This window comes from Zalophus californianus, chromosome 10 (genome assembly GCF_009762305.2).
Source record: "Zalophus californianus isolate mZalCal1 chromosome 10, mZalCal1.pri.v2, whole genome shotgun sequence".
NCBI lineage: Eukaryota > Metazoa > Chordata > Mammalia > Carnivora > Otariidae > Zalophus > Zalophus californianus.
In genome coordinates, this window is record NC_045604.1 from 70,739,535 (window position 1) to 70,759,971 (window position 20,437).

Genomic DNA, 20,437 nt, shown 5'->3' on the forward strand with positions numbered 1-20,437 from the left:
GGGGTGTGCCCGCGACGCCTGGAGGCGCTTCCGGAGTGCGCGGCTTGCGCCTGCGCGGCTTGCGCCTGCGCAGGGAGTCCGCTCGGGGCAGGGCCCGCCCCGCAGCCCTGCTGCCCAGTGACGGCGCCCGAGGCCTGAGCGGCATCAGCTCTCACCAATCGGCTGCGAGCGCGGCGCGAGCCTTGCCGAGCCTCTGCCCCGGTGGGGCGGGCGCACGGCACGGCTCTGCGATAGGCTGCGGCGGCGTGACTGGCATCGACGATGTCCAATGGACGCGGGGGGGCCGGGCCTAGCGCTGCGTGGGGACGGGCGGAAACTTCCGTGCGGCGGGCGAGGAGGCGCCTGGCGGCGGGCGACATGTTCCAGGGCCCGGAGAGCGACGGCGGCCGGGCGGGTTCCAGGTGCGTGGGGGCGCGGCCACGTGGCGGGCACGGGTTCTTGGTGACCTCACAGAGCCGCGGCCTCCTCGTCCCGGTCCGAGAGGCAGGCGCTCGGGCCGGACGCGCTCCCCGCGCTGGGCAGGGTCTGGGCGGGAGGCCCGAGGCGCGCCGCCCGCGCTGCTCCTCCTGGGCCCACGTTCCCCTCCGTGTCCAGCGCGCCTGGAGACGCTGGCCGAACGGTGTGCGGGGCTCCTGCCGGGAGCCCGGGACCACACGGGTGTGTGGGGATGGGCCCGCGGGGTGGGGGTCACCATCTTGGGCTCTCTCCCGGGTATCCGTGGGGCCGGGCGCGGCGCTCCCCTAATCCCGGGGTCCCCTGTGCGGCCGGGCGCCGCGCTCCCCTAATCCCGGGGTCCCCTGTGCGGTCGGGTGCCGCACTCCCCTAATGCCGGGTTCCGGTGGGGCCGGGCGCCGCGCTCCCCTAATGCCGAGGTCCCCTGGGGCCAAGTGCTGCCCTACCCTGATCCTATAGTTTGGGAGCCAGGCCCTATCCTCCCTGCCTTGCTGATGGAGAACCAAGCTGATTGCCAGTAATAGAAGCAGAAATCCAATTGTAGGTCTCCAAACTGTAGGAGCCACCTTACCTTGTAGATTTCGGGGTTTTTTAGATGCCCACGAGTTTTCATTACTGTAATACTCTTTTGTTCCCCCAGCCTTGCCCTAAAAGTAGAAAATATGTATTTGACACCTGTTGAGGTAAATACCCTGTCGAGTAGGTAATAAGTGAAAGAACTGCTTTGACTTGCTGAAAACTCTGTTAATTCTGGGGGAGTCAGGTCAGTGTTCAGTAATACACCTAACTAATTAGTCATCAGACCACAGAACCAATGACTAGCAGTCACACACCTCTACATGTGCACTAATGGGAGCCAGAGGTTTATCCCAGAGTGTTCTGTAAGTACCGTGGACCATCGCCCACACCAGCTGGGCAGGAGCCACTTCCCAGCTCTCTCTTCCTCTTGTCCGCTGGGTTCACCCCATTCACTGGAGGCCCAGTGAACGAGACCGTTCATGAATAAACGCCCTGATGCTGGTGTTGTACTGACTCTTGGAGCTGCGGAGCTGTTGGGCTAAAGGAATACTCCACACTTCTTAGGGGGACTTGTGTTGGAGAGGGTATTAGGGAAAGGAGAAAATTTTTCCTTTTAGGACATTGAAGAAGAAAAGCATTCTTCTCGGCTGGATGATTTACATGTAATTGGAAACTTTTGCTTGGGATCAGTCAGATATTTTGTGTTTCCGCAGCCATCTTAAAGGGATTGATTAGCTGGACAGGCCTTGTAGGGCCTCACATCTTATTTGGCTTTTGAGGGAGGGAGTGTGGTCGTGGCTGTAAGACTGCCCCGCTGCTGGGATTTCTCTTTTAAGGTCCTACATCTTCTGTTTTCTTGCTGAGGGATTATCTTGTGTTAAAGGGACTCTGAACTGTCCAAGCGTCATGCCTGAGCCATCCCTGAGCCATCCCTGATCTGAGGTCCTCCCTTTCAGCTGTAAAATGTACGCCTGTAAAGGATTTATCCAAGTCTCCCTTTTATTACTGCTTCTCTCCAAGTGTGCCCAGTCCACAGGCTTTTCTGAAACACAGACACCACCTCTCCGAGGGAGGCTCAGGACCTGGAGGTGAGAGTGGTTTTTGTTTCCCTACCTCAGCTGGTGCCATCGTCCCCTCGCGCTATATCTGTGGCTCTTTGTCACCAGCCCTCTGGCTCCTCTTGTGTACTTCAGTGTCTTCATTAGACTATTGTGAGGGGTAGACAAGAGAACAAGGTCATTGTAATTGGAACGTCCCCCACGTTGTCAGCTCTGAACTCACTCGTATTCCCATCTTCTCTGTAATTTGTGTCCTAGAGATAACTGCTCTTGCTGGTGAGCCTGGTGAAGGCCACACTGAGCATTGTTGTGGGTTCTATTTTTATCAAAAGAACCTCTTCCACTCTCAGTTCCCTTATTGGAGACCTTGCTGGGGCAGCTTGTGTGATTTGCATGACTGCTACAAGGTTGGGAGACCCTAGCGTCCACGCCATTGCCTTCGGGATGAAGGTGTCGCTGTCCCTTCTCAGGTAACTTGGCCACTATGCACAGCATTCTTGGTTGCCGTTTCTCTTCCCTTGTTTTCAAAGTAAAATAAAGTAAAATTAAGAAAAGTACACAGAATAATGTAATAAACACTGTATTTCCACCACCCAAAATTAACATTTGGCCATTTCAAACAACTCTGGCTTACGTACTTTGCCCCAAGGATACCCTTCCCACACAGAGACCACAGACTCCATTTGGACTTTGGCTCCTCCACAGAGATCTTTGGGGTCCCAGCAAGACCCAGCGCCCGTGGCATCACTGATGGGAACACTAGAGCCCCCTGCACCCGCGGCGCTGGCTTTCCTGGCGAATAAAGCTTCTCCAGACGCAGGACTTGCTGTCACCTACCTTTCTGTGCACAGGGTCTGGCGCCGCCTTCCGGCGACAGGTGCTCAGGGGCCGTGCGGATGGGTTAAACCAGGGCGTGGGGCAGAGGGGATTGGGAGATTGCAGGAATGCAGAGTGAGTCCTAAGAGCTTTGAATCCGGACAAGTCTGCTTCAGATTGGAGCAGGACCTGGGGGTTTGAAAGCAGAGCTGTGTTTCAAGTAAGTCTGTAAAATAAATTTTTAATTCAGCAGGAGACTTGATGTTAAATTCAGTTCAGTTCTGAAGATTGCAGATCCCCACCCCACTTTCCAAAGAGATGGCTATGGAGGCCCAAGCATGTTGGACCTGCTGTAGCGAACCAGGAATACAGAGAGGAATACAGAAAATGTCACTGTGACCGGGGCTGTGTGACCTGAGGACTTGTTAACACCTTTCTAAATTGTGGTTATTAGGGTTTTGTTTTGTTTTAATTTTTTCTCAAACTGAAGTATTCTTTTTCCTTCACCAAATCATTAAGGAACTACTAACTATTGAGTAGGCATCCACCCTCCCATTCCTCTCAGGCGGCCAGGGACTCCGCGCCGTGTGGGAGCCTGTCCAAGGGGTCTGCCCGCCTTCGGTAAAGCGGAGGGGTGCTTTCTGCAGTCTTCCTTGCAGCTGGAGAGTCTGAGAAGTCACTTCGCTTTAAATTGCAATGAATGATCAGCTCCCTCTCTCCTTCTTTTAAGGAAACAAACAACATTTCAGATTGTCCTGCTCTTGTGAGCGAAGCTGTGGGCTGTGTTTGTGTAGTGCGGTGGCTTTTGGGTGGCGCGGAGCTCCGCATTTCCATCTCTTTCTCCAGGTCCGCAATCATAGCCAGCCCTGTCGCTGAGGACTTGGGAAGGAGCCTGGGCCCCTCTCCGGTTTAGAACTGTTTCAGTAGGGCCCTCTCACCTTTAAAATGCATCTTTAAAATCTCTGTGAGTGTTCTGAAAAGATGCACATGACTCCAGCATGTGACTGCTCTGCTGGAGTAGTCTGAAGTCCTGGGGGGTCGGGGCAACGCTTTGTGAACATTTAATTCTTCAGTTATTGCCATAAAAAGTGACTCAGCGCCCTGGTGTTCCACATCTGAAGTGTTTCCTGTAAACCTCCAGATGGTGCGTGGCCGTTTCCCCCCAGTCGAGACTTGGGGTGGATGCCGCTGTTGGTGGCTGAGTGGGCGGGTGTTGGGGTGGTGGACAGGACCCCTGGTTGCGTTTGTTGGTGTGAACAGTGGTGCCCGCAGGTGTGCCCTCTGATCTTTCTGATGAGAATCCGTTGGTTTTATGGGCCTTGAGGACTGGAGGTGGTTATCCTAGGGTGGCTTCTGCACATTGATCCTGACCCTGAGAGCATAGTCTGAACTCTGGACCCGGACTGTCGGGATTTGTGTTCTGGTTCTGCTACTTCCCACATGACCTTTCTTGTGATTCTTTTCTGTCTCAGATTCATTGTGAAAATAAGGCCTGCCCAAGAGGGCTGCTGTGTAAGGTCCTTGGAACAGTAAATGCAGATAGTAAGCACTTAGCAAATGTAAGCTATGGTATTAAACAATCCTGAATATGTTCACAGTATTGTTTTACTTTTTTGTATATATATATTTTTAAGTAATCTCTACACCCACCATGAGGCTTGAACCCACGACCCCGAGTTCAAGAGTTGCACACTCTACTGACTGAGCTGGCCAGGTGCCCTGAGTGTGTTTGTAGTAATAAACACTATTGGGTACTAATTAAAATGAGCATTAAACTTTACTGAATGTGGTTCAGTTTCCACATTGTTTTGGGGAAAATAATTTTACTTATGAGAGGATCACAGGAATAATTTCCAAGTATGTACATTTCTAGAGGGTTTTTGGCATAACCAAGATATACAAAGAGAACTTTAAGGGCAGTGAAGGTTTGCTTGCCGTGTGGCTGTCTGTAGACCAGTCTTGCCAGTGCTAAAGAATCGTGGTGTGTCATTCAGCGAGGTCAGCCATCAGTGACTCATGCTCAATCTGTGCTCCTAGGGCCATGAAGCCCCCAGGAGGAGAGGCCAGCAATCTTTTTGGAAGTCCAGAAGAAGCTACTCCGTCAAGCAGGCCCAATAGGATGGCATCTAATATTTTTGGACCAACCGAAGAGCCTCAGAACATCCCTAAAAGGACCAATCCTCCAGGTATGGGCCTTTGTGAATCATCAGTCCTTTGGCCTCTGCATGTTCTGTTTTATGCTCTTCTGATAACATTTTTTATTTCTTTGCATTGACCCTTTCACTTGTTTTCTGGTAGGTTATCCCTTGCTGTCAGAGTTCTAGAACATAAGGACAATTTTGTTTTGGTTTTTTTCTTGTTTGTTTTTAAAGATTTTATTTATTTATTAGTGCGCACAAGCAGGGGGAGTGGCAGGCAGAGGCAGAGGGAGAAGCAGACTCCCTGCTGAGCAGGGAGCCTGATGTGGGGCTCGAACCCAGGACCCTGAGATCATGACCTGAGCCGAAGGCTGATGCTTCACAGATGGAGCCACCCAGGTGTCCCCAGCTCAGTCATTCTTGACTCCTCTTTCCTCTGTCATCGGACCGTGGCTGAGTCCAGGCACTGAGGATACAGAGGCAGATGATGGGATTCTGGTTCCCACCAGGGAGGTTCTCCCAGTTTTCTGATGGGCCCTTGCAATTCCAGAAATTGTGTGCAAGTTGTGCATTTAAACATTTCTCTTAGGGAGACTATTTTTTTTTTTTTTTAAGATTTTATTTATTTATTTATTTGTGAGAGAGAATGAGAGATAGCACGAGAGGGAAGAGGGTCGGAGGGAGAAGCAGACTCCCTGCTGAGCAGGGAGCCCGATGTGGGACTCGATCCTGGGACTCCAGGATCATGACCTGAGCCGAAGGCAGTCGCTTAACCAACTGAGCCACCCAGGCGCCCTAGGGAGACTATTTTGATTCAGATTGTCAATGGGATCAAAACTCTAAAAAGGATGACTCAGTCCATATAGTTCTTTAATGCTTATCCCACATTCCAGAAGTCACAGTGGGAAAGAATCTTAGAAAAATCTTTTTCTTGGCTGACAGACTATCTAGTTGAGCGACCATATGGTGATAGTTAGCTGAGGAGCTCTCCCTTTTCCGTATCCCCAAGGGAAAACGAGGTTTATTCCTGGAAGATTCTGAGAGGCCGGACACAGGGGTCAGTATTTCAGGCAAATAATAAATCCAACAGAACCAAAGTTAGAGCTGCTCCTTACCCCGCTGTAGTGACCAAACCCAGAGGAACAAAAGCAGTAGATTCAAAAGCTAGTTTTGTGTTTGGGTGGTGGTTTTTTGCTGGAGAGGATGGGTGGAGGGTTAAAGTTTGGGATATAAAAGAAGCAGGTGGTTCTTAAAAGTGAGGAACATTCTCATCTGTCCAGCTTACAGGTGTGGGGCTGGAGTGGTCAGCCCCGAACATCTTTGTAGCGGCGACAGCAGAGTAAGTACTGTCTGTTAGCTCGTGTACCTGTAACTGGCTGCCGGCTCAACAGAGTGTGTCTGGAGCTGCCCCTGGGTGTCAGGTTCTCTGGAAAGTATGGCAGCTTGGGGCGGTGCTGCTCTGCAGACCCTCGACCTCATCTGATTCCCCAGCGGGCAGCCTGGGCCCCTCTAGACTGGAGAGATAGAGAGCCTCTGTGTTGTTCGTGGTCACAAGATGTGGCAACGGCCACTGAACTCACTCCCTGTGCTGGGTTCCTGCTTCTCCTGCTGTTGTTGTTTGGGGTCTGTTTTCTGGCCTGCCAAGTGGTCTTGGCAAACAGTCTGATGAATTCTCAAGGGAAGGCTGAAAGGGAAAACTGCCAGTGTGCCCCCCGCCCCCACCCTCCGTGAACCCAGGCTCCTGCCCTCTGATGAGAGGGCCTGATTGAGAAGCGTGTCCAGGATGGGGGGCATGACTGAGCCGTGATCATCACTGAGCATTTGCCAAGAATTGTCATACCCAGTGTTTCTTTACCCTTCACGCACGGGCTCTGCTGGTTGCCTGGCTCACATCTCTCCCAAATTACTCTCCCTGTTGTAACACTGATGGCGGAGATGTATGGACAGTTCTGTATTGGCCAGGGACTGGGCTCAGTGCTTTCCATGTATTTGTTTGTCCCTCTCTCTACCCCTGGGAGGTAGGTGGGGGGGGCGCCCCTTGACAGAGAGGGAAACAGAGGCTCAGGGAGGTTCACTGCTACACCCAGCTGGTGGTGCAACTAGCCCTTGGATCCCCGTTTGCCTGACTCCAGAGCTCATGCTCTAAACGTACCTGAAAGATCAGTTGGGGTAAGTTTTTCGAAATGGAATTGCTGGATCAGTTTAAAATTCTGATAGACACTTCCACCTGGTTGTGAGAGGGCCCCAGCATGCACCACCATGTGTGCGAGGCTCGCTCCCCACTCTGCCAGCACGGTGTCTGTCTTTTGCAGTTTGGTTCTTACAGAAGCCTATCTTAGGGGCGCCCGGATGGCCCAGTCAGTTAAGTGTCTGACTCTTCGTTTTGGCTCAGGTTATGATCTCAATGTTGCTCGGCTTCACACTCAGCATGGAGTCTGCTTGAGATTCTCCCTCTACCCCTGCCCCTCCTGCTTGTGTGTGTGTGCTCTATCTCGCTCTCTCTCGAAAATAAATCTTTTAAAAAAGCCTATCTTGAGTTTATCTTTATGACTAAATTAAACATCTTTTCTTCAGAGCTGAGTTCATCTTTCAGGTAAAATGTTGACTAACAGACACGCAGGGTGATTCCTTTTTATAAACTACAAAAACAACTACATTGTTTAGTGTTAGACATACATACAGTAGTAAAAATATACCAACGATAACAAGTTTGTGGTCTGCAGGAAATGCAGGTGTCTGGTGACCTGGGGTGCGGGGAAGGACACCCAGGGTTCTGGGAGCCGTTGTGCTCTGTACGCTCTAGGTGGTAGTGACCTGGGTCGTCTTCGTTATTTGTGATGATTATGTCTTAGGAACTTTTGTGTTATGTTTCATAATTTAAGAACAGTTTTTTAATGAGCAGTGTCTTTAGCCAAAAACTTCAAATTGAGTTACTTTTCTTTTCTTTTTTTTTTTTAAAAACCGAATGCACATTTTTAAGAGAATTTACTTGAGCCTTTGTAGCACCACCAGAAACGGCGCAGTGTGGTATGAGCTGAAGCCATGGTTTCTCCACTTGGTGGTGGGGGATGTTTTGTTGATAGCAGCCCAGCAGCATCACTGAAGGCTGACTCTGCCAGCTACTGCTCTGCCCACTTCATGTGCATTTACTCGCTTATGTCACCCATGGCCCTAGATCAGTACTCTTGTTACTTATGACCAGTTGATAGATGGAGGCGAGAAGGTTCGAGCCACTTGCCTGGGCTCAGAGTTGGCAAGTGACTACACAGGGGCTCCACCTGGCGGCCCAGCACTGTGCTGTGTGGGCATCTCCAGCCCAGGCCTGTGGGTCCTGGGAGGGTGTGAGGTATGTGGGCACCAAGATGACACGAGTGTGCAGGCATCTCCTGCACAGGCAGCCCCGCACGTTCTTGACCCTTTCTCCTGCTCCAGAAGGGCTCTTTCCTGTGCTCTGTTCCAGTCCTCACTGAGCTTGCACTCGGTATATCCCCACAAGTCTGCGCCCCAGAGGCCACTCTGTTTTATAATCTGCTCTGGCTGCTGGGGCCCTCAGGATGGTTCTGAAGGCAAGTGAGAGCACGAACCGCTGATGGAGCCCTTCCTCGCGGGGCACACGGGGAGCTAGGTGTCCAGGTTGTTCTTCGTACTCGTGTGTCTCTGTTAGCGGCAAGGGCGATTTTAGCCAGGAAGTGACTGCTTGCCACGTGGGCTCTTGAAAACAGTAAGAGAAGATCAAAGCTCTGAGAAAGGACATGCTAAGCAGTCTTGCGTCCCACAGCCCGTCCAGCCCTGGGTCCTGTGCACACAGCCCCCATGGGGAGCCACAGTCAGGGACGGGGGATGGAGTAAACATTTTTCTGTTCAGACACAGGTGAGTGAGAATACCCCCTCCATTTATATTAAAACGTTGCACACTATAGATTGTCTTCTGCCTTTTTTCACTGAGCAGTATATACGTCCAGGAGATGCTTCTTTATCAGTACGTGGAAAATAAAGTGAACATTTATTGAGCATTTGTGTCCCTGGCATTGTTCTAAGCATTTGATGTGTGAGCTACGGTGAGTCATTGGAAGGACCTGCGGCAGGTCCCTTTGTTCTGCTCTTCCTATAGTTGAGCATCTGGGGGCACAGAAAGGCCAACTAATTGGGTGTGTGGTCATCTAGCTAGTTAGTGGAATGCATCTTCGTTCCTCTTGTAAGATTATAAGTCCTTGGTGCCCCAGGGCCGTGACTGGCGGCCCACCTCCATTAGCACAGCTCTCCACGGAAAGGTGCCGTCTTTCTGCTTAACAGAGGCATTTGGGCGTTGACTTTGATGTCTGGCCAGACTCATCAGCTTATGAGAAGTTACATGTTAGATGCATATTTTCATTACGGCTCATCATATCACTTAGAGTTGCACTGTAGGGTGTTGTGTGTCTGTAATATGCTGACATACCTAGTTGTCCCTGGGAGTTCTGGCCAGGATGAGGTCAGAAGAATGACTAATAGATGTTTTTTCCAGATTCCAGGTTTGCCGTGAATATGTGTTAAATTCATTTCTATCTATCTGGCCTAAAAGTGCAACAGCTATTTGCTTTTAACATAAAGAACTTTTTATGGGTTTAATGAAGAAGATTCTTCAACAGGACAACATGACAAGTTCAAGGTTAAGGAAGTTCTAAATGGGAAGTGCTGTATTATGCCATCTTATCATCTTGCTCTAGAGGCCAGCCCAGGTCAGCTTCCAGAAATGAAGGTCCCAACAGGCCCCCGATAAAGGGGTTCGTTTTGACGTACATCTTTAGGAACCCTCATCAACCTGATCGCCCCTCCTTGTTGGCCTGAACTAGGGACTGGCACTGGGGTGTCCCTGTGAGGGGAGGTCTCTGAAGTAATGAAGGTGGAGGGTGGCACCCAGTGGCTATTCTGGGTTGCTCACTGTTACGTAATTGTTTCTACAGGGGGGAAAGGAAGCGGTATCTTCGACGAATCCATGCCTGTGCAGACTCGACAGCGTCTGAACCCACCTGGCGGGAAAACCAGTGACATTTTTGGTTCCCCAGTTGCTGCCACTTCACCTTTGGCACACCCAAACAAACCCAAGGTATGGGCTACATTCAGGTAGCAGACGTGAAAGTAAGAGAAAAATTGAGCTAAGTACTCCTTGGAAAGGCTCTAAGGCAGGTGTGGTGTGTGACCAGGAAGAGGCAGAATGGGTAACGTTGGTTTTGCTGAGTGCAGTCCTTAGTCACGGAGTTTCACAGATCCTGAGTCAGCGGAGAAAGACACTCCAGTCTCGTGATGAATGAAGCCTGGGGACGCTGGCCTTGGTGTGCAGGTAGAGGCAACTGCCCCTGCCGATGGGCTGCTCCCCTCTCTGCCCTGAGGGCAGGGAGGCTCTTCAGAAAATTGAACATCTCATAAAATTTCACTATTTTTTTTTAAGATTTTTATTTATTTATTCATGAGAGAGAGAGAGAGAGGCAGAGGGAGAAGCAGGCTCCCAAGGAGCAGGGAGCCCAACGCGGGACTCAATTGCAGGACTTTGGGATCATGACCTGAGCCGAAGGCAGACGCTTAACCATCTGAGCCACCCAGGCACCCTCACTATTTTCTAAAGTCTAATTTGTGGCTTGGAGAATGCTGGAGGACAGAGTGCGGTATCTGCTAGCGTCTCTGCATGCAGTGTGTCTCGGGGCGGGGGGGGGGCTGCTGCTGAGGGAATTTTCCTTTTATAGGGGTACTCAGCCAAAAATGGAGACGGAATAACGGAATTCAAATATCACCATTTTGCTGACTTGTAATAAAATCCTGGATCTCAGCAATGAGCATCAGAGGCTAACATCACAAAACGAGAGACAACCAAAAATATATGTCCTTACAGAACATCATAGCCCACCTTTAAATTCTTGTCAAAAAATCAGGCCCAAATCAGACCAACCCTCATATTAATTGACACCACAGGGATTCGGTCTGAGTAATACAAAATGGAGGACTTCACGTAGCAGTCATTAGAGGGCAATCAGTAATCCTGATGATTAAAAAGAGATTTAAAAAATACAGTCCTTATCAGCGCCTGGGTGGCTTAGTTAATTAAGTGTCCAACTCTTCATTTTGGCTCAGGTCATGATCTCAGGTTTGTGAGATCGAGCCCCACATTGGGCTCTGCGCTCAGCAAGGAGTCTCCTTGGGATTCTCTATCTACCCCTCCCTCCCCTCACCCCTAAAAAAGCGGGGGAGGGGAAGAATACAGTCCCTATCAAAGTCCTAACCATACTGTTTGGTTTGTTTTGGTTTTACTTTATTTTTATTTTTTTTAAGTGGAAAGACCTATCCTAAAATTCATAGGGAATCTCAAGGGACCCTTGGTAGCCAGACAGCTTAACAGTGAAGAACAGAGTTGGAGAACTTTTACTTCCCAATCTCAGAACTGACTACAAAGTTCTAATCCAAACAGTGTAGTGCTGGGATCATGACCTGAGCCAAAATTAAGAGTTGGATGCTTCACTTTCTGAGTGCACTGCCCCCCCCCCCCGCCAGGCGCCCAAAGGACATTTTTAAATTGGAATATTTGTGGGTAATCGACATATCTGGGATTTGCTTTAGAACACTCGCCCAAGGGGCAGAGGGAGTGTGGTTGGAAGTATGTGGCTGAGATCTGGATGGCAGTGAGCGACCGTCACAGCTGTGGCAGGCTACGGGGGATTCATGGCACTGCTCCCTCCGCTTTGCTCATGGTTCAGAATGGCCACAGTAAAAGATGTTGAAAAGTTAAACATAAACCCATTTGTGCCCTGATTTTCATCATTCATTTGAATGAGGGTAAAATGTCTGAATCACATACTGACCTGGGGTTTGCCTCGTTGCAGGACCACGTGTTCTTGTGTGAGGGAGAAGACCCAAAATTGGCCCCTAAAGGTGAGTTGCTGTTTTCTGTCCCTTCCACTGAGTGCTCTACTCTGGGAGAGGTGCCGGTACACCCCCAGATGATGAGCGGGAACATTCTGTGCCCCTTCCAGGCCTGCTGACAGAAACAAACAAGGTCATGTTTGTTGCCAAGATTATACGTAGTATTTGAAGAAGGCCAGGTGCTGGGCGTCTGGCTCTGAGCCCTGCCTCGCTCTCCTAGCTGGCTCTGCTGCGGGTCACCACTCCCTCAATTGATAACCAAGACACATGGGCATTCATTCATCTAGAAAGTCCGAGGAGGAGTGTCAGCAAGCCTTGCCTCACCTTGTTAGATCCCCAGTTGAGATGAGCTCCTTCTCTTCCTTTTCATGTTCAAGTTGAGAAAGTGGTTATTTATTCTTGAGGTGGCAGAAGGGGGAATGGGGTCCCACAAGCAGTGTAAAGTAATCGGCTTATTAGGAATCTTATCTAGGAGTTTATAGTACAAAGCCCCAGCTTTGGCCCAGTTCAGGAACGGCCTCCGCTAATCAGTCTTCTTGGGACAAGATGGAGGCCTGGCTCTGTGCACTCCTCTTTTCCCATCACGTCGCGCACTTTCTGCTGGCTGCTCTGGGCCACAGACTGTAGGCACAGCTTCTCTGTTTGGTTTGTGGCCTCTAACGGGATGGCATGCCGACTTTGTCCCACAGCCTCAACGAGCTCGTTGCCCAGAGAAGAGCCCGGTGAGAAGGGAGGCCCTGGAGAAGCGGGCTGCGCCCAGCAGCCAGTGCCCATGCCCACGGGGGACAGCCATGAGCCCAGGTTGGGCCCACGGCCGCGCTCTCATAACAAAGTCCTCAACCCTCCTGGAGGCAAATCCAGTATCTCCTTCTACTAAGAGGGGCTGCTGCTTCGTCTGTAGCCAGACAAGAACCCGGAGAGATAGGATTTCAAATACTATAGTTTCTTTTAGCCCAAAGGAGCCAGGTGGGGAGAGGGTCTGCTGTGTATCTGAAGCCGCTGCTCAGGCCCCACTGCCGTCGCAGAGCCGGGGGGACCTCACCTCCAGACTGCGGGAGACCATTCTTGGTGGGGATAAGATGGGACTCACTGTAACTGCGCATGTGACGGGACTCAACGAGGGGCATGGGGGCAGGTGGTGCGAGGCCACGCTGAGGCCTGGTGGCGTGGGGCTGCCCATAGTCTCGCCATACTGGCGCTCTGCTGGCCGACCTGGGGTCTGGGGATCACGAACACAGTAGCAGAGTTTAAGTTTAAAGCGTTGGCAAGAAAATAAGAAACAACCTGTGTGTTGCTGTGGGATAGAGGAGCAAGGCACAGACCAAAACACTACTGGTGGGGACTGGGCGTCTCTGGCTGGCCCCACAGGTCCTCACCCCATTCACCACGGGACCGTTTCCATCCCTGGGACTGCCTCTGCGGGCCCCCGGTGCCTGCTTTCCAGTCAGCCCCAGTGTGGTGCTCTGCACGCTTCCTGAGCCACCTCGGTTACTTGTCCTCGGCAGCTGTCAACAAAAACCAAAAAGTCATTCTCAGTCTCATGCTTTATGGAAAGATTTTGTGCCCTGATCCTGTGAGGTACTCCATTTCTGCCATCTAAAACCTTGGCCAGATCTTACGTAGGAATCTCTTGCCTTTCATTCCCAGGCTGGTTTTGCCGTGAATTGTTCCTTCTTTTCCTGAGTGGCCACCTGTCTAGGCCTGTGCCCTTCTCCAGGGATGCAGACAGCTCCCTTGTCAAACCACAGTTCTTCCTGTGGGCAAGCCCCCCCTACCTACCCCTCCCCCCCCGGCTCCTGCAGCTGTAGAACTATCCACATGCATCCAGGCAATGGGGTGACTGAAATCCTTCATGCGTTTTTACTCCTGTTGACAGTGGGAAGAAGAGCTGCTTCAGAACCTTAGGTTCTTCGGTTTGAATCTTTAATAATATCTAAAAAGCTTTTCTAAAATACCAGCTTTACATAAGTGACTGTTGACTCTGCCCTGTTTCTGACAACGTTTCTAGGAAAAAGTCAGTTGCTCAGGTACAAGCAAGAGGAAGAAACTTTGCTTAGCTGCTCTTTATAAAGCTTTGCAGAACCTCTGGACTATACTCAGTTTCCAGAAGGAACCTGGAGACCTTGGCCCAGAAAATTAAGTAGTTTGACATCGAAGTCTCAACTAGCCGATTCCATGATGCTTGTTGGCACAGAGAACGGGCTGGCCAGAGCGCTGTTGCTTCGGTCCCAGCAGGCAGAGTTTCTCCCGGTTGGCCCTACAGGGCTCAGTCTCAGACTTTGCACCTCACTCATGTTGGACCAACAGTTAACAGAGGACAGGCTTCAGGTTGGGGTATATCTTGGTATGAGAGCCTACAAAGCTAATGCTAGGTACTAAAAATACCTGCATCATGACTGAAATTTAGAAAAGCAACAATGCTGTGTTTCATCGTACCCACAGTGGCCTAGACACTTAAGTGCCTGCAGGAGCTATCTGCTTGAGCTCCGCCTCTTACACCTGGCACACTGAGGGGACCTGCACGTGGCTCTGTCAACCAAAGACCATTTGTTTTCCCCCTTTCAACTGCCCTGTTCGCTTGGGAGGCAAGAAACTCTTTCCATGTGACTCTCTCAAGTACTTCCTGTCTCCACCCTTCAAATGGCCACTTATAGGAAAGTTGTTTGGAATTCAGAGCATTTTTTTCCCCATTAGAAAATGTCATAAATGGTCGTTAGGGTTTAAGCCCAAACACACTAATTTTTGCTTAACGCAATGTTCTCATGGTAGAAGTGAACTTCCATTTATGACTATGTTTTGTTGTGGTTTTTACTATGCAAGAAAATGATCCATGGATGCCAAATTGGATTGCCAGGAACCCTGACATTGTACTGCTGGGCCCTGTAGCTTCGCCCCTGCCCTCGCTGTCCACCCAGTTCTGTCCCTCAGTGGGGATATTGGGTGGAGATGGGGAGCAGAGGTGGGGATGCAGGCAAAGGAGAACTGTGCAGTGCAGACAGATGCCCTGCCTTCCTTCTCTCCCCAGCCTTCCCTCCCTGGGGCTGTAGAAGTGGGTTTAGAGTGCCTGGTAGTCTGGTCACTGTGAAAAGCAGAAGAGGACTTCCTGCTCCTGTGAGCCAGATGGAGGTGGCCATTTATATTTGGAAAATGCTCTATACATCGGGGACTGCCTGTATTTGGAAATTCATTAACTCAGCATCTTGTTCTCAACCTGTAAGCTGCATTTTGAAAATTATTAGTCTGTATTTTTATTAAGCCTTAAAACTTTTATGTGCATTTGGTGCCAAATTTTTTCTAGAGCTGTATCAAAAACAAGAAGCCTGTACTCACATCAGAATGTAGTTTTGATAGGGGCATTTTGTTTTTACAAGGCAGGATTGGGTATAACCGTTGAATTAAACTTAGCAATCATGTACTCGAAGTCTTTGCGTGTCAGTTCTTTGTGTGCATGTCCACGCATGCTTTCCTCAACATCCATTCTCCACGGTGCCTGAGCCCTGCTCCTTTCCTTACAGCTTTTCTCTGGTGAAGGGGTTTGCCTTTTTTTTTTTTTCTTCCGTTTAGCCAGAGGATGCCCAGGATGCCCAAACTAATCTCAAAGATTACAGATTTAAGGTTTTAAGATTTGGAAAGCAAAGACTTAGCTTTGAGTAGAATGAGCAGGAATATGCCAGAATATGCCAATATGCCAGTTTCTGTAAGCTAAAGGTAATGATTCCTTTTTCTCCTACACCATTTGTTTTCCTAAAAAACTGAAGGTATTGAACTTGCCCCTGAGTGGACTTTGAAACTCCAGTAACAGACCTCAGTAATGAGTAGATGAGGTGCTGTTTTCGGTTTGCCTGTAGGTTAAAATCCTATAGAGAAAGCACATATTGAATATCTTTTCCTTTTATACATTAGGAATTTTCATATGTCCTAAAAGCAGACAATATCTATGTGCATTATGTGGATCTAAGATGATGAAACTGCTCAGACCCTTGGGGAGAGACACACACACACACACACACACACACACACACACACCCTTGGGGAGACACACACACACACACACACACACACACACACACACACACCCTTGGGGAGACACACACACACACACACCCTTGGGGACACACACACACACACACACACACACACACCCTTGGGGACACACACACACACACACAAACACACACACGCCCCATAGGCCACACAGCATTCTTCCTGCTGGACCAGGGCCAACACCAGAACAGCACATCAGAAAGAAACAGAGGAACACCTGCAGGGCTCAGTTGGTTAAGCTTCCAACTCTCAATTTCGGCTTAGGTCATGATCTCTGGGTCTTGGGATCAAACCCCGCTTCGGGTTCCATGCTCAGCAGGGAGTCTGCTGGACACTCTCTCTCTCCCCCTCTCCCTCTGCTCACACACATGTGCACGCACTCTCTCAAATAAGAAAACCTGACATACACTACCTGACTCTGCCTTCATTTGTTCATCTGAAAACACGTTTCAGGGTGGAGCATGTCTCAAGACCTGGGCTAGGCGCTGGGAACATTACACTGCTAGTTTGGAGCCGCTGCTCCAGCCATAGGCCAGCTCGGGCCGCAGAGTCAAAACCCATTTGCCTCCAGGGGCTGGGCAGCGGCCACGTCTGAAAGGCCACGTCTGAAAGGTCGAAGAACAATGTAGCTCCACCCATGTTACAGTGAGGGAGTGACAAACCGGAAAGGTTACTGTTGCATGTCCTGTGCTTTCTCCAGAAATGTACTGGGTCTTTCCACAGCATAACTTGTTCCTATTATTTTCCACACTTGGTGAGGATGTATATTCCTCCTGTGTTATTCAGTTCATTTCTTTGCATGATATCCTTAATCCTTAGTATTTTGGAGATCATAAATGAAATATTCCTGTTTTATGTGTGACTACAAAGTGCCATCAAAATTTAGCATAGGAAGAATTGAGAAGGATATTACAGGGATCTAGATGACTCTTAGCAAATTAAATTAGACCTTTTTTTTAAAGTTTTTCTTTAAATTCCAGGTAACATACAGTGTACTATTAGTTTCAGCTGTATGGTACAGGATTCAGCATTTCCATATGTTACCCACTGCTCATCACAGCAAGTGCGCTCCTGGAAGCCCAGTGCTCCATCCATTGACAGAGCCAGGCTAAAGTGGAACGTTTGAGACCTGTGTTCTCATCTTACATTTTAGGGTCTTGCAGTGAGAAAAAAATTTGTATCTCCAATTATCTTAAATCTGAAAGCAAGTCTATTTTTAAAGCAAGTTCTAGCTTAGGTTGCCTGATGCGCAAGTGCTCTAGCTGTATCCTTCAGTAAACATCAGGAATTATCCAGCATATTATCTTGTTAAAACTTTGTTACAACCAATGTCAAGGAAATGTGTCCAATTATGTTAGTAATGAAAACCAATATAGTCGGGGCGCCTGGGTGGCTCAGATGTTAAGCGTCTGCCTTCGGCTCAGGTCATGATCCCAGGGTCCTGGGATCGAGCCCCGCATCGGGCTCCCTGCTCTGCAGGAAGCCTGCTTCTCCCTCTCCCACTCCCCCCGCTTGTGTTCCCTCTCTCGCGGTGTCTCTGTCAAATAAATAAATAAAATCTTAAAAAAAAAAAACAATAAAGTTGGTGGCAAAGTCAGTTGGCCTCTCACAGTGGGGTCTGCCCGACTATAGTTGGCACTTCAGGGATTGTGTCCGAAAAAAGGCCTAAGGCATGTCTTTACGAGTTGGGCACCATCCCCCCAAAACACTCATAAGCTTTCTTTGTAACTTACCAGGAAAAACTTAACATACCTGTTTGTCCTCATTTTGAGAATAAACCTATTCTATATTGTATGCTTACTATTGACTAGAGCTGTGCTAAGTCCCTTTCATGGATTAGCTTATTAATAATGTTCATAACTTTTCCAGGAGATTGGTAATATTTTTAGGCTCAGTTTGGAAATGAAATTTGGGATGATTGAGTCACTTAGCTAGCATCAAAATCCAGATAATGTGAATCTGAGGTGGGATCTTGGTTTCTGTCTTAATGGAGTGGGTGTGCATCCATCCATAGAGCAAATTAGGTCACAAGGAGAAGATTGGTGTAATAGTACTTAGGGCATCATCTGCAGGACAGTTCATTGATTTGGTGCAATCAGGTTAGGGTGAACTGACCTTGAAGCATTTCGTTAGGTAAAAGCCAGGGTAAGAGCATTTCTGTCGGCATTAAGCTACGACAGTTTTGTGTTTGTGTTAAATCAGAATTAGCACTACCTGGGTGGCCCCCAAGCTGCAAGTGTAAGTTGTGGGTTGATGGTGTCCCCAGATGCCAGTGAAAGAAAATGCAAACCCGTCCGGAGCAACTCTAAATTCAGGCTTCAAAGTATTCCCACCAAATTCATAAGGGAAGGGCGGGGCTGTCAGGGCCAGAGTCAACCACAACACCGGACAGCACAATCAGGCCCGCGAAGGCCGTGTGTGCGGGGTGATTACGAGACTTACTTAAAAAAAAACTTAAGAGATTTCATAGAAGTGGCTGCAAGTATAAGAAATAGCAAGCCTATCAAGCCGTAGACTGTAAGATCAAGTAGGACACAGAAATTTAAAATACAAGCACTGAACTGGAAGACCCAGTGGGTGGTGGCACGGTAAAGTGGGCCTGGGGAGTTTGAAAGAGGCCCATGGAACGCAGGACTCCGCGGCGGCCTGGAGGAGGGGGCGAGAGGGGCGACTGCCCTTTACTGGGCCTCCGGGGTTCGGGGGGGACGAGTGCGCGGGAGCGGGCGGCGTGGCGACCGTGTACCCATGCTCCTGGGGCACACGCCAGGTCACGGGACAGGGCCGGTGTCGTGGTAGCTGCGGAAGTCCGTGGAGTGTGACCCGCGCCCGCGCGCAGCTGCTGTGAATACCCCGACCGGAAGTGCCTCCGGCCCCGCTCGGCCGAGCTTCCGCTCCGGGGGCGACCTCACGCTACGTCACGGGCCCCACGACCCCTAGGGGCGCGGCGGCGCGGCGGCGCGGCGCTCGGGCGGGACTTCCGAGCAGCAGGACTTCCGGCCGCTGACTGACGGGCGCAGCCTCGCCGGCGGCGGCAGCAGCTGCAGCAGCATCAGCAGCAGCGGCAGCGGCGGCGGCGGCGGCGGCGCCTGAGCCCTGAGGCGACAGCGGCGGCGGCGGCGGAGGCTACGGGCCGCGGCCTGCGGACTACGGGCGGCCGGGGCGGGCGGGCGCGCCGGCGGACAGCGGGCCGCGCTGGCGGCGGCGGTGGCCGCGATGATGGAGATCCAGATGGACGAGGGCGGCGGCGTGGTGGTGTACCAGGACGACTACTGCTCCGGCTCGGTGATGTCCGAGCGGGTGTCGGGCCTGGCGGGCTCCATCTACCGCGAGTTCGAGCGCCTCATCCACTGCTACGACGAGGAGGTGGTCAAGGAGCTCATGCCGCTCGTGGTCAACGTGCTGGAGAACCTGGACTCGGTGCTCAGCGAGAACCAGGAGCACGAGGTAGAGCTGGAGCTGCTGCGCGAGGACAACGAGCAGCTGCTCACCCAGTACGAGCGGGAGAAGGCGCTGCGCAAGCAGGCCGAGGAGGTGCGTGGGCCGGGCCGGCCGCCCGGAGACCCTCCCCGCCCCGCCCCGCCCCGCCCCGCCCCGCCCCGGCGGCCGCGCCCGGGGGCCGGGAGCTCCCCACCGTGCTCCTGCCCCGGAACCCCCAGCCGACCTCACCATCCCCACCCTGCTTCGGCCTCAGAGCCTCCGGCCGACCTCACCACCCCCCCACCGCTCCGGCCCCGGAGTCCCCGGCCGACCTCAACCCCCACTGCTTCGGCCCGGGAGCCCCCGACCCGGCGCCTTCCCTGCTCCGCCCCGGAATCCCCTGCCGCCATCCCCCTCTGCTCCGCCCTTAAGCCCCCGGCAGCCACCCTCTCCTGCTCCGCCCTTGAGCCCCCGGCCGCCGCCCCCCCCCCCCCCCCGCTCCACTCCGGAGCCCCTGGCGGCACAGGAGCCTGCAGCCTCAGCGGCCCCGAACCTCACACCAGGCCTCGCTTCCTCCCCCATACCCACCTCTCATTCCAGATGTCCGTTCGTGTGTGTGTGTGTGTGTGTGTGTGTGTGGCAATACCCACCTCTCATTCCAGATGTCCGTTCGTGTGTGTGTGTGTGTGTGTGTGTGTGTGTGGCAAACCGGCTTCCTAAATAGACCCCATTACTGTGTTTGGCTGCTGCAATTCTAAATCCAGCTAGAAAAGGGATATCTGATCTTAGGATTCTGCGTCTGGAAGCGGTCTGTTGTCACAAGATCTTTCCCTTGTCCCTGGCCCAGTGTTTCCGAGGTCTGTGACATGGATGAGTTTGGTGATTGATGTAAACACCTAAGGAGAGAGCCACGGTTGGGTTGCCACCCTGGCACCGGAGAAGGACTCCAGGTTTCTGGAGGTGATGTCTTTGCCCTGTCCTCCCCTCAGTTGGGAAGGTTGTTAGCTTATCTGGGAAAGGCTGAGAAATTCCACTCTGGCTTCTGAGAAATTACAAATGGAATTTTGAATTATTTGATGGCATTCTAGGATATCTCCATAA

The 20,437-nt window shown here is 51.1% G+C and overlaps 2 protein-coding genes across 18 annotated transcripts in view; both read left to right on the forward strand.

Annotated features, from left to right (window-relative positions):
- Positions 1-279: 279 nt before the first annotated feature.
- On the forward strand, positions 280-15,291 carry JPT2 (Jupiter microtubule associated homolog 2). Its single transcript, XM_027612988.2, has 5 exons — positions 280-401; positions 4,884-5,032; positions 9,928-10,070; positions 11,836-11,884; positions 12,565-15,291. The coding sequence occupies exons 1-5, from the start codon at positions 358-360 to the stop codon at positions 12,750-12,752; spliced, it is 573 nt and encodes a 190-aa protein (XP_027468789.2). The 5' UTR covers positions 280-357; the 3' UTR covers positions 12,753-15,291.
- Positions 15,292-19,029: 3,738 nt separating this feature from the next.
- The window catches only part of MAPK8IP3 (mitogen-activated protein kinase 8 interacting protein 3), a 48,078-nt gene continuing 46,670 nt past the window's right edge, over positions 19,030-20,437 (forward strand). For 8 of the 17 annotated variants that reach the window (XM_027614115.2, XM_027614121.2, XM_027614127.2 and 5 more), the window contains exon 1: positions 19,031-19,450. In XM_027614115.2, the coding sequence (XP_027469916.1) occupies positions 19,133-19,450 (318 nt within the window). In that variant the 5' untranslated portion in view covers positions 19,031-19,132. Of the gene's footprint in view, positions 19,451-20,437 lie in introns of all 17 variants that reach the window. The other 9 variants (XM_027614117.2, XM_027614122.2, XM_027614129.2 and 6 more) reach the window with 2 other exon arrangements.